General features: G+C 37.0%; 2 protein-coding genes across 4 annotated transcripts in view; one reads left to right on the plus strand and one right to left on the minus strand.

The window, feature by feature from the left end:
- Positions 1–11,376, plus strand: part of LOC132168856 (probable starch synthase 4, chloroplastic/amyloplastic) — a 16,964-nt gene extending 5,588 nt beyond the window's left edge. Inside the window, exons 3-17 of one of the 3 annotated variants that reach the window (XM_059579921.1) lie at positions 2,102–2,183; positions 2,291–3,383; positions 3,456–3,507; positions 5,053–5,175; positions 5,253–5,328; positions 5,403–5,587; positions 5,703–5,897; positions 5,971–6,042; positions 6,413–6,622; positions 7,657–7,782; positions 9,606–9,755; positions 10,104–10,165; positions 10,271–10,346; positions 10,575–10,792; positions 10,988–11,376. In XM_059579921.1, coding sequence (XP_059435904.1) covers positions 2,102–2,183; positions 2,291–3,383; positions 3,456–3,507; positions 5,053–5,175; positions 5,253–5,328; positions 5,403–5,587; positions 5,703–5,897; positions 5,971–6,042; positions 6,413–6,622; positions 7,657–7,782; positions 9,606–9,755; positions 10,104–10,165; positions 10,271–10,346; positions 10,575–10,751 — 2,679 coding nt within the window. In that variant the 3' untranslated portion in view covers positions 10,752–10,792; positions 10,988–11,376. Of the gene's footprint in view, positions 1–2,101; positions 2,184–2,290; positions 3,384–3,455; positions 3,508–5,052; positions 5,176–5,252; positions 5,329–5,402; positions 5,588–5,702; positions 5,898–5,970; positions 6,043–6,412; positions 6,623–7,656; positions 7,783–9,605; positions 9,756–10,103; positions 10,166–10,270; positions 10,347–10,574 lie in introns of all 3 variants that reach the window. The other 2 variants (XM_059579920.1, XM_059579922.1) reach the window with 2 other exon arrangements.
- Positions 11,377–11,704: 328 nt separating this feature from the next.
- On the minus strand, positions 11,705–12,623 carry LOC132171420 (chlorophyll a-b binding protein of LHCII type 1). Its single transcript, XM_059582731.1, has one exon. The coding sequence runs from the start codon at positions 12,578–12,580 to the stop codon at positions 11,789–11,791; it is 792 nt and encodes a 263-aa protein (XP_059438714.1). The 5' UTR covers positions 12,581–12,623; the 3' UTR covers positions 11,705–11,788.
- Between the last annotated feature and the right edge of the window lie 3,112 nt (positions 12,624–15,735).

Genomic DNA, 15,735 nt, shown 5'->3' on the forward strand with positions numbered 1-15,735 from the left:
AACTCAAATATTTGGACTTCAATAGAAATATACCTAGATTAATATGCTCTACTTTCCAAGATAGATATTTTTTGACATTATCCTACATTTGACTTTTTTCTCCAATCTAAATTGGTAAGAAAACGAACCTGAAAAATGTTCTTTTATGTCTAATGTTTATGTATGAAGACAAATATTCTCTATAAACTATGAAGACAAACTTTCCCTATAAATAATCTCATAATGCTCAGGCACAAATCATGTGCCTCTCCACTTGTGGTTTGTAACAGGAAAATTTTTGTTTATTACTTCCTGATTTGGTCATTGCCTTGTTCAGTTTGTGATGCTTTCTCAGCTTTGATATGTTAAACTACCACTTATCCCAAATGCTTAAGTTAATAGGAATGAGTGAATTTAATCAATATCGCGTGTAGGACTAGACAACATGTGAAATATTTTAATTGAAATGGGGGGTGAACTGTAAAGTTAGGGTTCGAATTCAACATTTGCTTTGATACTATGTTAAACCACTACTTATCATGGAAAGTTGATAGGAATGGGTAAATTTAATTATTTAATTAATACTCCAATATTGTGCATTTGCACTATTAAGTATTCTTATCTTTGTATCTGTTCGATGAGGATGCTGTATCCAATTCTCCTGTATAGTTTAATTTAGGTAACTCTTTTATATCTCTGTAGTTTCAGGATGGCTTTATCTGTCTCTCAACAGATTTTTCTGGTTAAGTCCACGGAAGCATTAGTAGTCTTTAATTTCAATCGCAGTGCACAACTTTGCACTTCTAGAACTGTACATTTCTATTTCATTGTTACAATTCGTTGAATGAATTATAACATCATGTTGGGTTGACAGGATGGTATAGGAAAGGGTAAGAACCAGAACCTTCTTTCACTATTAATAAATTAACCCAACATTATGGAAAAAGTAAGGGGAACATACAGTTACCCCTACAAACTGACACCCCTTTCTCACTTATACCTCCAAACTACCAAGTGTCGCATTTAAACCCTTTCAACTCACATTTTTATGCAAAGAGCCCTCTTCGTTAGTATAGGATGTTAAATACGATGGGAAAAGGAGCACATGACAAGCCTCCTGGGCATGAGGATAAACTGCTTAGCCCGTCAGGAGTAAAAGCTCCTGGATTACCTGATAACTGGTTCTGGCGGGTGGGGTCAGTTACCCGTAGGAGTTTGATTAACGGTGAGGATTGTTGTACAGTATGCGTTTGCGACGTGCAATTAATCTGAGTAAAGTTCTCCTACGTTATCAAAAAAAAAAAAAAAAAAAAAAAGGAGCACATGACATGCATGTGCTCCTTTTGACCTGAAATGATGAAAGCACCCCTTCACCAGGGTGGTTTGGCCACCCCTGAATCACCACTTAAGGGTGGCCGATCCACCTCTAAGTGGTTTCAAATGTGGCGAAGGTGGTTCAGCAACCCCCAATCGTATTTGGGGGTGCTTCGGCCACCCCCGAATCACCACTTAGGTGGGGCAGAACGTCCTCACTTTCTGAGGGGGCTCTTTGCATAGAAATGATAGTTGGAGGTGGTTAAATGCGACACTTGGTAGTTCGGAGGGGTAAGTGAGAAAGATGTGTCAGGTCGTGGAGAGTTGGTGTATTATCCCAAAAGTAACTATGCTTTCCCACTTATCTGATCATTGGTGATATCCGTAGAAAGAACTGGAGTGATCAACATATTCTTTTTGAAATTAATGAATTGAGACAAATGAAGTGGAAACACAAGAGCTGTACTGGCGGTTCTTGTTTGTGCATTCTTGTCTAGATTCAAATGTGTATACTGAGATAACTTACCCAATTCAAAGAGTATATGCACTGCAAGTTATGGTCTATATATTGCTGGATGGAAAATATGGGTATTGTAAATGCCTTAAATTGTTGGGATAACTGATAAGGTTTGCTGCTCTCTCTCAAGTGGATAACAATTTTATTTTTTCTATAATTTCTATTAGATCACGAGTTTGTACTTTTTAATAAAGTCTGTATTCTTTTCCTCTTATTGGCTATTCAATTTGAGGAATCATTTGAAAATTAGACGAAATTTATTATTATTACTATCCTTTGGTTGTCTCACAGGCTATAAACGTGGATGGTGCAGAGCAACTTTCAGGTGTTCAACCTGAGGATTTGGTTGGCATGATAAGATATGCAGAGAAAAGTAGGGTGTCTGCTACACACTTTTAAGTCCTTTCACTATGTGTCTCTAGTTTAGTGCCTTTGTATCAATTTACATTGAATACATGTCTGCTGTTGTTCTTGCTATAGATATCCTTCTTCTCAATAAAGTTCGGATTCGTGCACTTGAAGATGTTGAAAAGACTGTCGCTGAGAAGGAGGCACTTCAGGGAGAGATTAATGATTTGGAGATGAGACTAGCAGAAACTGATGCTCGGATCAAAATTGCTGCCCAAGAGAAGATACGTGTGGAACTCCTGGAAGATCAGTTAGATAAGCTGCGGATTGAACTGGCTCACAGGGGTCTTACTGAAAGAAATGAGCTTGATTTGTACAATAATCATGAAAAACTTTTGAATCATGAAGCCTCTGTACTACATGATAATAGTGTTAAATCTCTTAGCGAGGAGCTTAGTTCATTGAGGGAAGAAAATATCTCCCTGAAGAACGATATAGAAGGACTCAAGGCTGAGCTTGGTGATGTCAAAAGCACAGATGAGCGTGTGTTTATGCTCGAAAGAGAGCGCTTATTGTTGGAATCTTCCCTGAAAGACTTGGAGGTTAAACTGTCCGTTTCTCAGGAAGATGTTTCTAAACTCTCTACTCTGAAAGTTGAATACAAGGACTTGTGGGAGAAGGTAGAAAATTTACAAGTCTTGCTAGATAAGGCAACCACACAGGCAGATCAGGCTATTATAGTATTGCAGCAAAACCAGGAGCTCCGAAAGAAGGTTGACAAACTGGAAGAATCCCTTGAAGAAGCTAATGTCTATAAGCTTTCGTCAGAAAAATTGCAACAATATTATGAATTAATGCAACAAAAGATCAAACTGTTGGAGGACCGTCTTCAAAGTTCAGATGAAGAAATTAATTCCTATGTTCAATTATATCAAGAATCAGTGAAGGAATTTCAAGAGACACTCAATAATCTGAAAGAAGAAAGCAAGAAAAGAGCACTAGATGAACCTGTGGATGACATGCCTCGGGAATTTTGGAGCCGTTTATTGCTCATAATTGATGGGTGGTTGCTTGAGAAAAAAATATTAGCAGATGATGCAAAGTTTTTGAGAGAAATGGTGTGGAAGAGAGATGGAAGAATTCGTGATGCGTTCATGGCTTGCAAGGAAAAGAATGAACGTGAGGCTATAACTACATTCCTCAAGCTGACGTCATCGCCAACATGGTATTAATAATTTAACACTAATTTGCAGCAAATATTTATGCTGTTGTTTAATTTGTTCCCTTTGTTGATCAGTCCAGGATTATATGTTATTCATATTGCAGCAGAGATGGCACCAGTTGCTAAGGTGAACTCAACTTAGCGTAATGCATTTTTCTTTTTGTCACTTTTACTCGATTTTTATGAAAATATTAGTGAATTTCATTTTATGTTGATTTAGAATTACATTACCTACTGCTTTTTAGAAAGGCAATATTACTTGAAGGAATTTGCGAGCATTAAAATATATCCATATTATTGGAAAAAATCTCTCTAATGTTGTATCATCTATTTGAAGGACATTTCAAGGAACTTGCTCGAGTTGGAAATGCCATCATATGTCAAATTATTTTAGTGTGTAACAGCACCTGCAGCTTCACTTAAGCCTCTTTGATAAGATGCTTAATTGCACTTATGATGTCACCTGTACTATGGCTTCCAGGTCCAGAAGTGCAGTCTTCTTTTCTGGCTGAATTCTGTAATCGAGTGATTGTTTAGACAAATGGTTAGTTTGCACTCTTTGGTTGAACCTTGTCTATTTATGCTTTTCTATGAAAAGCAGTATTAAGTGGCCCCTTCTAGAAAACAATTTGGTCACTAAACCAGAGCCTCAAAGTTTATTATTACTATTATTATTAAATTATTAAAATCATTATTATTATTATTATTATTATTTGCCTTTTCCTGGATGGTTTAAAGCTGTGCTTTAGATCCTGGACTGCGCTCAGTTTTGGTTATAGAATTTTCTTTCACAATTTTTTGAAAAAAAAAAAAAACTATACAAATTACCATCCAATTACCAATTTCTTGTATCAACATAAAGTACAGATGTGAAATGCCATATTCAATTGCTGGCTGCCTGGCTAGAATTGGCTCCCTGGTAGTGTGGCTGATACAACTTCTCTACTTAGTAAGAAATTTTGTGCAGTGTGAGATAGGAGAGACTGTCCCGCAAGGACCTGCAATGAACGGGCCTCTGATTTTTATTTTATTTTTTAATAATGAATGAAGCCTTGCAAACCAATGAAAACAGTGTCCTCTAGTTCTCTTTGGTCTTCTTGCCTGTTGTTGACATCCTTGGGTAAAAGAAGAAGTTGCAGTACACTTGCCATTCTAATTCCTGCTTGGAACATGTATTGGTGCAATTATTCCAAGATGCCACTTTCGCCAGTGTTTTTCACTTTCTGGACATAATTTTTCTCATTAATCAAATACACTACTTCCTTAAACATCTACACTGAAATAGTGCAATGCTGCCTAGAACAACAGTATCATGCGGATTCAATTTGCTCAGTTATGTCATAACTTCCATTTTATGCACACATCTAAATGCCCAGAAAATCTCATAGACGTATCTGGAGGAGTAAATAGAAATTTTATTGGGTTCATCACAATATCATACTTAGTGATTGCTTTTGGGTGGGTTTTTGGCTTCATTTGGTCTTCTAGATTGTCTTTTACTATCTATTGTTTGTATTCATATCTTTGTGCCCCAGAAATGCTCTCTGTTGGATCTTATCTGCCGTGCTCATCTAAAAACTATTATATATAATTTTTATATTGCTTTTTTCTTTTCTTCATTTTTATTGCTAGTCTACTGTTTAGTCAAGATTCTTTGTTGTTTTTTTCATAGGTTGGTGGTTTGGGGGATGTTGTGACTGGTCTTGGTAAAGCTTTGCAGAACAGGGGACACCTTGTGGAAATTGTTCTTCCAAAATATGATTGCATGCAATACGACCGAATTCGTGATTTGAGGGTGAGTTTTTATTTGGGCAAATTTTTTGAAAGTACCTGACTTTGATGAACATGGTAATGACCTGATTATCTGTGCAGGCCCTAGATGTGGTGGTAGAGTCATACTTTGGTGGCCGACTATTCAAAAACAAAATATGGGTCGGCACTGTTGAAGGTTAAGGATTTCATAGTTTTTGTTTGCATTGTATATTTTAGCATGGCATACTTACTATAGTTTTAACCATGCAGGTCTTCCTGTTTATTTTATTGAGCCTCATCATCCTGACAAATACTTCTGGAGAGGGAAATTTTATGGCGAGCACGATGATTTCAAACGTTTTTCATTTTTCAGCCGAGTGGCACTTGAGTTTCTTCTTCAAGCTGGCAAGAAACCAGACATAATTCATTGCCATGATTGGCAGACAGCTTTTGTTGTATGGACTCGTTCAATCTTCATTGTTAACTCATGCTTTCTTTGAGCTTCTGATGTTCACATTCAGATATTTATTTATTTTAATTGAATTATTGATTTTGGTTTTGCTTTCTTAGGCACCACTTTATTGGGATTTATATGCCCCTAAAGGATTGAATTCAGCTAGAATATGTTTTACATGCCACAACTTTGAATACCAAGGGACTGCTCCTGCTTCAGAATTGGCATATTGTGGTCTTGATGTCCATCAGCTTAATAGACCAGATAGAATGCAGGACCACTCTGCACATGATAGGGTCAATCCTGTTAAGGTATTTATTTTACTGATCTCATTTATCAAGACATGCAACTATTTCATTACCTCTTACAGATTCTATTTTTCAGGGTGGAGTTGTATTTTCTAATATTGTTACAACAGTATCACCTACTTATGCACAAGAGGTGCGGACTGCTGAGGTATGACTTTTTCCTTTACATTGGTTTTGCTGCATTTACTTTAAATGTTCACTCTCTTTAAGAATACTTAAAAATTGCTTCTATAGTCATAATTACAATTAGGCTCCCAGCTGAGAAGCTTAGGAGGAAAAAGAACGTATCTATTTTTCATTAACATCAGCTAATGAAATAAGCTATGTATTATATAACATGATGGAGTGGCATTTGTGTTTGCGGCTTCGAATTTATTCAAGATAACTAGGATGGAGAGTCTTACACAAAACAGCCTAGATGTTGTTTAAGCTAGTGTCAAAATCACTCTCATTGCTTTTCATGGTTAAATATCCTTGATTGTTCATGAAGGCCTTATGTGTTATCTTATGTTTTACAGGAAGGAAGAGGTCTCCATTCAACACTTAATTTGCACTCTAAAAAGTTCATAGGAATTCTAAATGGAATCGATACTGATACATGGAATCCTGCCACTGATACATATCTCAAAATCCAGTACACTGCCAATGATCTTCAAGGGAAAGCAGAAAATAAGGAAGCTATGAGAAGGCATCTAGGGCTTTCTTCTGCAGCTGTCAGGAAACCACTGGTAATTTTATTTTATCAAATGGTTAGTTTTATGATGAGAAGACATCGTCATGTCACATTAAGTCTTCACATTTGGCTAGATTTCAGATTTGTTAAATTTTAATATTCAGCACTAATATGGGAACAATAATATGTTACCCTTTGAAAAAGTTATATTTTGACCCACCAAAACTGTGGTTTTATGATACACCTCGCCACCTATAGAAGTATTATATCCTGGATAAACCTTCTAGCTTTCCTTTAATCTTTATATTCATGCATACTCAAGCATTGCTAGCACGGAGGCTTAAGACATGTGCCTGTATCCATATATGCCCTGCTTTTAGTTGATTTTGGTATCAGGACAGAAAGTTCCATTTGAAATTAATAGCTAAAAGCTTTGGAGATGCTGTTGGGATATCTTAGACTGGGAAACTTCTCCTATTTTATTTTCTTTCTTTTTAGTTACTTTATAAACAGCTCCTTATCAATATACTTACGAATAAAATTGATTCCACTCCCAAAATCTTTGCTGTTAAGTTACTGTATTTAAGGATCCTATATGTGGTTTTATAGAATCCCTGTTAATGCTTACCAAAAAATAAGTAAAAGAATGAATAAGCAACAATTACCCATGGTGATGATTTGACAGAGAGAAGTCTGTTCTATATAAATAATAAGGCATTTAAATTCTCCTTTTATTGTGGGGAGTGGTTGAGATATCATACTAATTACCTAAAAAGGTCTCTTCTGACCATGCTGTGTGTATGTTATACTCTTATTTGGCGATATACTGTCATGTAGCATCATCTTTACGTTTTGAGGAAATGAAATTTCCACTGGGCTTGTAAGGAAGGTCTTGGATTCAATACATGGAGAAGGGTTTGGGAGGGAGAAGGCTACCTCCCACTGTGTAGTCTAATATTGCCACTGGATAATTAGAAGAATAAAAAAAAAAAAACAGACATTGGCTATGATTTCTTTATTTATTGTTGATTATAGTTGGTCAAGCTTCTCAAATTCTTACTTGATTCTGTTGAATCTGTTATTTAATAGGTAGGCTGCATAACAAGATTGGTGCCACAGAAAGGTGTACATCTTATTAGACATGCAATATATCGAACGTTGGAGTTGGGAGGACAATTTGTACTTCTTGGCTCAAGCCCAGTCACACATATTCAGGTGTGTTTTACTTTTCTTCTATTATTAAATTTTTTTTACATATTATTTGCAATTTGCCTTTACCCCACTCCTTCCTCCCAAAAGAAAATTGAGGGAGAGGAAGGACTTATTTTTCTAGCTTTGAGAGCTTAATCCTGGTTATATTTTATTTGTTCTTCTAACACTGTTTATCCAAGTTTAAAATTAACTATGGGGAAAATCAGGATGAAGACCATCAAGTATTTAAGAAAAATTCAGAATTATACTACAAGTCGGGAGCTTCCTTCCACTCAAAAATTGGATGAGAACTTGCGCTTGTTTGGATTATTATTTTTTGGTTTTTATGCATTCAAAAACTTGTTTTCGAAATTTTGGGGACGAAAACAAAACACCTGGGAATTGGTTTTCGAAGATTTGTTTTTTTTTTTTTTTCCTTGAAAAAAACGTTTGGTAATTGGTTTTGAAAACGAAAAATAGTAAGTTGTGTGTTGGATGCATGAGTAAAAACAAGTTGACATAAAATAAATTTTTTTTTTTTAAAAAGGACAAAAAAAGAAAGGGAATGTAGGGAGAGACCCACTACTCTACCACAAGACGGAAAGGGGGAGGCTTGGTGTTCCCCCACCGGTGATCCACCCTTGCAGATGGATCTCCGGGTGAATAGGGGTTAGAGACCCATCCCCTTCGCAAGGTGTTGAAAATTGGACTTCGTTTGTGATTGAATCTCAAAGGTTGAGACTATGGACCAAATCGATGAGATTGGAGCTTGGATGGATCTAGTTGTGGAGGTAGGGGATAGAGACTGAGGCCGAAGGGGTTGACATGGGGACCCACGCTAGATGACCATTGACCATGTCACGCATGGAGTTGGCGTATATGCATGGTGGGTGGCAAGGGTAGGAATGCATGAGCTAGATGATGACCATTGGCTTGGAGGAGGTTCATGGAATGTCCACCGTTATGGTGAACGTCGCCGTTTTGGGCTCTAGGGAGGAGGTGACAAGTTGCTTGCTGATCAGCCACTTGCTATCCTCCTGAGTAGGGAATATCCCGGGAGGAGGGAAAACCCACCCCTTGTGCCCCTAGCTCTGCAAACCGACAAAAGGTGCCAGGGAGAGGAGGTGGCTGGATGCCCTCCCCCCACCCCACCAACACCTTTTTTTTTTTTTTTTTGCAGTTCCTTTGCGGTTTTTTGGGGTTTTTTTTTCTTTTTTTGCTTTGTTTTGTTGGTCTGAAAACTGTTTTTCTTTTTTAAATTCTGAAGATCGTTATAATAAGTGCAGCTGTCTGTGCATGTAGGCACTAGACAGCATTGTAGATAACTCTATAGTATACACCAATAAATCCATAGTACTGGTCCATGTTCATGTAGCACATAAAGAAACTGTTATCAAGTATGCGTCGTAAAGATGCACCCCATGACAGGCAATTACCTTGCAGTTTTTCCTCATCATTTTGATGTATCTTAGTTGATTAGTATACAGAGTGAACTGATTTAGTTTTGTTTTGAAAATGGGTATCATGGTATAGTTCGCTCTTAGTCTCAATATCCATTTAAGTTATATGTATTTACTTTGTCAAAACTTAAAGCCAATGGTTCAGTTGCCATGTCTATATCATTGCCATGTGGTAATGAATTTATCTTGTCTATTGAAGTTTAATTGCTGCTTCTTCCACATGATGGTTATAAGTATTCTTTGTACCTACTGATTTGTTTATTAGAAGCTCAAGACTTCTTTCCCTTTGGTGCACTTTCTCTGTTTGATAAGTCAACTTAGTCATTTAATTTTATACTGACAAAGATGTTTTTCTTATTCTCTGTTTATTAATTTTTAATTTTGTAGAGGGAATTCGAGGGTATTGCAAACCATTTTCGGAATCATGATCACATTCGGTTGATATTGAAGTATGACGAATCCCTTTCCCATTCCATATATGCAGCATCCGACATGTTCATCATCCCATCTATCTTTGAACCCTGTGGCCTTACACAGGTAAAATCCGCACTCATTCCTAATCTAGACTTCTTGAACAGCAAACAGCCTGAGCATATTACTCTCTCATAAAATTGTACTGAATGGAGAAAAACTCAAGAGGTTGCACAGCCCTGTACTTCTCATTTTAAAACAGAAACTTGGAAAGATGGTTCTCAAAATGGATGGATGATGTTACTTTTACCTATTTCTTCTCTATTCTCATTCTGTGGCATAGAAATATCTAGCTAAACACGTTATTTCAATGTACTGGCTCCGAGTCCAAATCCTAATATGTTATTGAACTTTTTTGCTGTATTAATTCCTTGTAAATTTACTTACCCAAAAAATTCTTGTAAATTTTCTCAGATGATAGCCATGAGATATGGTTCTATACCCATTGTAAGAAAAACTGGTGGTCTGAATGACAGGTGGGCTACTCAGTGCTTCCTTGAATATAACGTCACCATATTGTGATTTGAGGGTTATTCCTTTCAGAAAACTCTTATTTGAACCGTCATATTCTTCTTCTGCAGTGTTTTTGATGTTGATGATGATACGATACCTCATGCGTTTCGAAACGGATTCACATTTTCAACTCCTGATGAACAGGTAAGTGAGTGGAATAATGGGCATGCACTTGAGTAGTATTGTGTATGTATATGTGTGTTTTATGTACTTTAATCTGGCATCCATATTTGAGGCTTTGAGCTGGCAATTTGCTTCTCCAGTCTGGTAGAGGCTTGGTTTTGCCTCCCTCCGCTTGTCTGGATTGTTGTCCACTTCAGTAAAAATGTTCCTTTTACAGGTACTAGTTCTAATGCATCCTTATTTTGACAGGGAGTTAACAATGCTTTGGAACGTGCATTTAACCTCTACATTAATAACCCCGAGAGTTGGCAGCAGCTTGTCCTGAAGGACATGAATATGGATTTCAGTTGGGAATCTTCATCAGCACACTACGAGGAACTTTACCTGAAGTCGGTGGCCAGAGCAAGGGCTGCAAGTCGGACCTAAGTTTGCCTGCCGATAATCTTTCACTTTGCCTCGGCTAACGGGTAATGCTAAAAATTATATTTTTATCCTACAACATGCCAATTCCAACTAATTCTTGAACCAATCCTTGTTAAAGAAAAATAAAATAAAAATCCAACAGCTGGTTAGGATTGGCACGTTAACATTGTGGGATAGTTGTAAAATAAAAATGTGATTTCTAGCATTAGTCTTAGCTAAAAGACGCTTCTCCATGCAAGCTTGCCTTGTGGAACAAACACTATATAAACGTGGAGCAGAGATGTTTAAAGTGGGAAACCCCGGCTAGCAAGCAGGTGTACAGCATGAGATATTAAACAGAGTACTATGATTTTGATGAAGGCTAAAGTAAAGCTGCATTATTGGTGGATTTCACATTCCTTGCGGCTTCCCCAGCTTCTTCTTACACTCTTTTTACACCATTCATTTATCATAAAAGCAACCTTCATGTTATGGTTGATGTATATTATGTTCTCTAATTCTTTTAGATTGACTTTTGATGTGTACCTGCTTATCACAGGAGGTAAATGTATGAATGCTTTACACAAGATTATTTATTGTGGAAAATAATATGAAATTATGTTCTGGGTATGCATATTTGAGAAATTTATTGTCAATCTTATGTGTTTATAGTTTCCTCTTAAAGGTTCTTCCCCCTCTTTACCACACTTTTCCCATCTAGACCAAAACAGAAAAATCCCACATCTTTCTCCCTATATTTTAATGATGTAATACTGTCACTTGGTTCTTGAATTTTTTTTTAAAAAAAAAAAATTTAAATTAAAGGTTCATCTAAAAGCTGCTTGACAATGTCGCATTAATAAAATAAGATAAAAATTGTGGCCTTTCTTTTCTCTTATTTTTCTGAACCTTATTAAGCCTGGCTATTATTATCAAGATTGTCAAAGTAACAAGGTGCAGGAATTAGAACACAAAACTCATATAATGGTTTCCATTAATCTCCCAAACAATTTACATCACAAACATCAAATCTGAAAGGAAAATTCACATTGTTTCTGAGCTCACTTTCCAGGGACAAAGTTTGTGGCATAGGCCCAAGCATTGTTGTTCACTGGGTCAGCAAGGTGGTCAGCCAGGTTCTCCAATGGTCCCTTTCCAGTCACAATGGCCTGAACAAAGAACCCAAACATAGAGAACATAGCCAATCTTCCATTCTTGAGCTCCTTCACCTTAAGCTCAGCAAAAGCCTCCGGGTCATCAGCAAGTCCCAATGGGTCAAAGCTTCCACCTGGGTAAATTGGGTCGGTCACCTCACCGAGTGGCCCACCAGCAATACGGTAACCCTCAACAGCCCCCATCAAGATGACTTGTGTGGCCCAGATTGCCAGAATGCTTTGTGCGTGGACCAAGCTCGGGTTGCCCAAGTAGTCAAGCCCGCCTTCGCTGAAGATCTGAGCTCCGGCCTTGAACCACACGGCCTCGCCGAACTTGACGCCGTTCCGGGACAAGAGCTCCGGGAAGACGCACCCGAGGGCTCCGAGCATGGCCCATCTGGAGTGGATGACTTCAAGCTCACGGTTCTTGGCGAAGGTCTCTGGGTCAGCTGAAAGCCCAGCAGTGTCCCAGCCATAGTCACCGGGGAATTCTCCGGTGAGATAGGATGGAGGCTCACCGGAGAATGGGCCCAAGTACTTGACACGGTCTGGGCCGTACCATGGGCTGCCGGAAGCCTGCTTGAAGGATGTTTTCCTCATGGAGATACGTCCAACGCCGAGCTCCGGGGTGGAGGGGGAGAGTTTCACCGCCTTTCCGGCCAATGATGGGGAGGAGAGAGCCATGGTTGAGGCTGCCATTGTTGAATGAATGAGTGAGCTCGGTTGCTAGACTTCTTTCTGTGGTGGTGATGGTGGAATCGGGTACTTTATACTGGATTATGAGCTCGGTTCCTTATCCGATCATATCTATATCTTGAATCCAATTGGGCGTTCAAGATTTTGCATTTGTCTTCATTTGTCCGCGTGGCCCTCTCCAATCCACCAATTCCCCAGATTCCTTTCTAGATTCTAACCAATCTAGACATTCCACGTATGGATTTCAGATTGCAAAACTCAACCACCATTTGGATTTTTGACTAACTGAATATTTCCGATCAAAAGCAGTAGATTATTGACACGTACAGTTGAAAAGTATTAAACGCCTGCAAAATTATTGATAAGGACGAATTCATATCATATATGATATATACGCAATGAGATTTTTCACATCCACAGAGATTTTTGTGAAAGATGTGATGTTCACGTGGGTAGGAATGGACAACCAAGGAGAACCATGTAAATTTAAGGGAAATGTGAAGTGTTTTTTTAGTGTTTTTTTTTCATGTTCTCTTAATTGTGACGTGACTTTTAAAATTATCAATAGATTAAAAGTTAATAATGATAATTTCAAATTGAACGGTAATCTTAAAAATTACATCACAATTACCAGAAAAACACTAAAAAAATATATAGCATTTTCCTAAATTTAAATTACATAAAACAAAAATAATCAAGTTTTAATGGCAAGCTCGCTTCATGTCTCGATACTATATGAATTGAACTTGACACGAGACATTTAAGCATGACAATGTTTGACAAAACGTGCAAACTCGACAAAAATTCAACATAAAATTAGTAAGTTAAAATTAAAAAATTTAAATACGTGTCTCCACACAATCTTAATTCGACATGCAAACACGAATTAATACCAAATGTGTCCATCAAATAATTTTCAAATTAAAAAAGTAAAAGGAAATGTTTTTAGTGGCTGCTAGGAGTTTTGGTGTAAAATATCTGCAGAAGAAAACAATAATAGTCTAAGATGGCAGCACGTGCTATAACGAATAGGTCAAAACTCAAATGAATTCCTCTTCAGGCATAGATGTGGGCTGTTTAGTTCTACTATTATATTAATTCAATTTGTCTTATTTTTCTATTAATTGTTTTGTTTTCTGCTTATACTTTTAAATCTGAATAAGAAATAAAATTAAGGAAAACAATACATTTTTGGTCCATGTAGTTTAGGGTTGTCACAAATTTAAAAAGTGACAAAACGTTCAATGGAGTAAGCAAAAACAACAAATAGGTCCCTAATCTAAAAGATAAATAAGTGACAGAATTCGTTATATGTCACGTTAGAATTAATTATATTGTGACATGTGTCACTTATAAAAAATTAAAAAAAAAATCATTCACTCGATCAAGAAGAATCTTCTTGGAGTTAGTGCCATTGAAATTGGCGAAAAGGAGATTAACAGTCCGGCGCCAATCCATTTTTCACTGTACGACAAGCTCAATACAATTGGATCAACCCCAAGTCTTGAACTCAACTGAATAGCAAAACTAACCACTCCTTTAGAGAATCAACCATTAGTAACTAAGGATGGCTTGACTATTCCTTTTTTATTACAAGTGATTCATGTTATAACATGATTGATGTTGTCGTATCACATAAGTCTTGAACCCAAGTTTTGACGTATCACGACAAGCTCAAGACAATTGGGTCGAACCCAAGTCTTGAACCCAACTGAATGCGATCCTAGCAAAACTAACCACTCCTTTAGAGAATCAACCAAAAATACCATCCAAAGGGTGTTCAACGACTTTCATTAACCAAGGGTGCCTCGAATTTTTTATTTATTATAAGTGATTCGTGTTATAATATGATTGATGCTAATGTGTCGCATAATAGATTTTGTCCCCCCTCCCCCCCTTTTTTTTTTAAGGGAAAATTCTTAAAGAGCGTTTTGTCACTTTTTAAACCATAGAAAGCTACTTGTCACAATCTCGAACCATAAGGACCATATGTGCATTTTCCCCTAAAATTAAATTAGTGCATAATGTATGCAAATTTTCCATTGCTGCCCACTTCCAAAGGACTATATATAAGATTCTGTTCATGTACTCAGGGATGGATAAACGGCAATATTACACAAAAATTAAATTACTGTATAACTTGTAGATTTTTCCCAAATCAAATTCCTTGTTACACTAGAGTACCGATTGCTCTAAATAATTGGAAATTTAAATTTTTAGAAAAGAAAAAAATATTAATTTCCCTGGCAAATATGAGAGATGGAAGAATAAAACAAATTATTTCTTATTCTAAAGAGTTTAAATTGATTGCCCATTGTGAAGTTAATTATCTTACCATTATTCTATATTTAATTATCTTGTTTTTATTCTAAGACTCCTCTTAACTTTAAGTGATGTTCTAATACTATGATGAATCTTTGCCTGGAGGGTGACGTAAAAATAGTGGTGGACACGTTGAATTCAGGAGAGCTAAACTGGAGTAGGATCGGCGATTTGGTGAGGGATTTGAGAATGTTGTTAAGCACGTTCACACACTGAGCGGTTCGCTATGTAGGACATGAAAAACTAATTTTGCAGTGCATGGTCTTGCAAAGTTGGTGGCACGTTTGGGTTTTGATTAGACATAGTTGGAAGAAATTTCTGATTGTATCTCGGATATTATTAGGTTAGAATAATCTTTTCTATCTTATTGATTTATTGATATATACAACATTGATTATTTCAAAAAAATATATATATATGATTAATAACTATTTGACCAAAACAAAAATCTAAATCGATAAAAAAAAAATTAATCACTCAATCTTGTTCCTATTTTACATAATTGATATTCGAGTCGTGATTCACTGCACGCGGCGTGCGTAGCACGCCTGTGCAGCAAATTTTTTTTTATAAAAAAAATAATAAAATAATAATAAAAAAAAAAATTTTGTTCCTGGCGTGCATTGTATCATTACTCTTGATATCCTTCACGAGGATTCCCATTTCCCACCCACTTGCTTGTAGCATGGAGGTTGTACATTAGAGTAGTATGCCGTCACAGATGATGCTATCCGGTAGCTTGAACAGGTGGCAATCCCTTATTGGAGGGACCACGTGCTCACAGCCTGGCCAGAGATTTTATGTACAGCAACTGCCAAGTGGAGATGCGAGTGGTA

The sequence above is a fragment of the Corylus avellana genome, chromosome ca2, assembly GCF_901000735.1.
Source record: "Corylus avellana chromosome ca2, CavTom2PMs-1.0".
In the NCBI taxonomy this organism is placed as follows: Eukaryota; Viridiplantae; Streptophyta; class Magnoliopsida; order Fagales; family Betulaceae; genus Corylus; species Corylus avellana.

Excerpts from the sequence above, each read along its gene's own strand:
- LOC132171420 (XM_059582731.1), bottom strand. The coding sequence starts at position 12,580 with ATGGCAGCCTCAACCATGGCTCTCTCCTCCCCATCATTGGCCGGAAAG.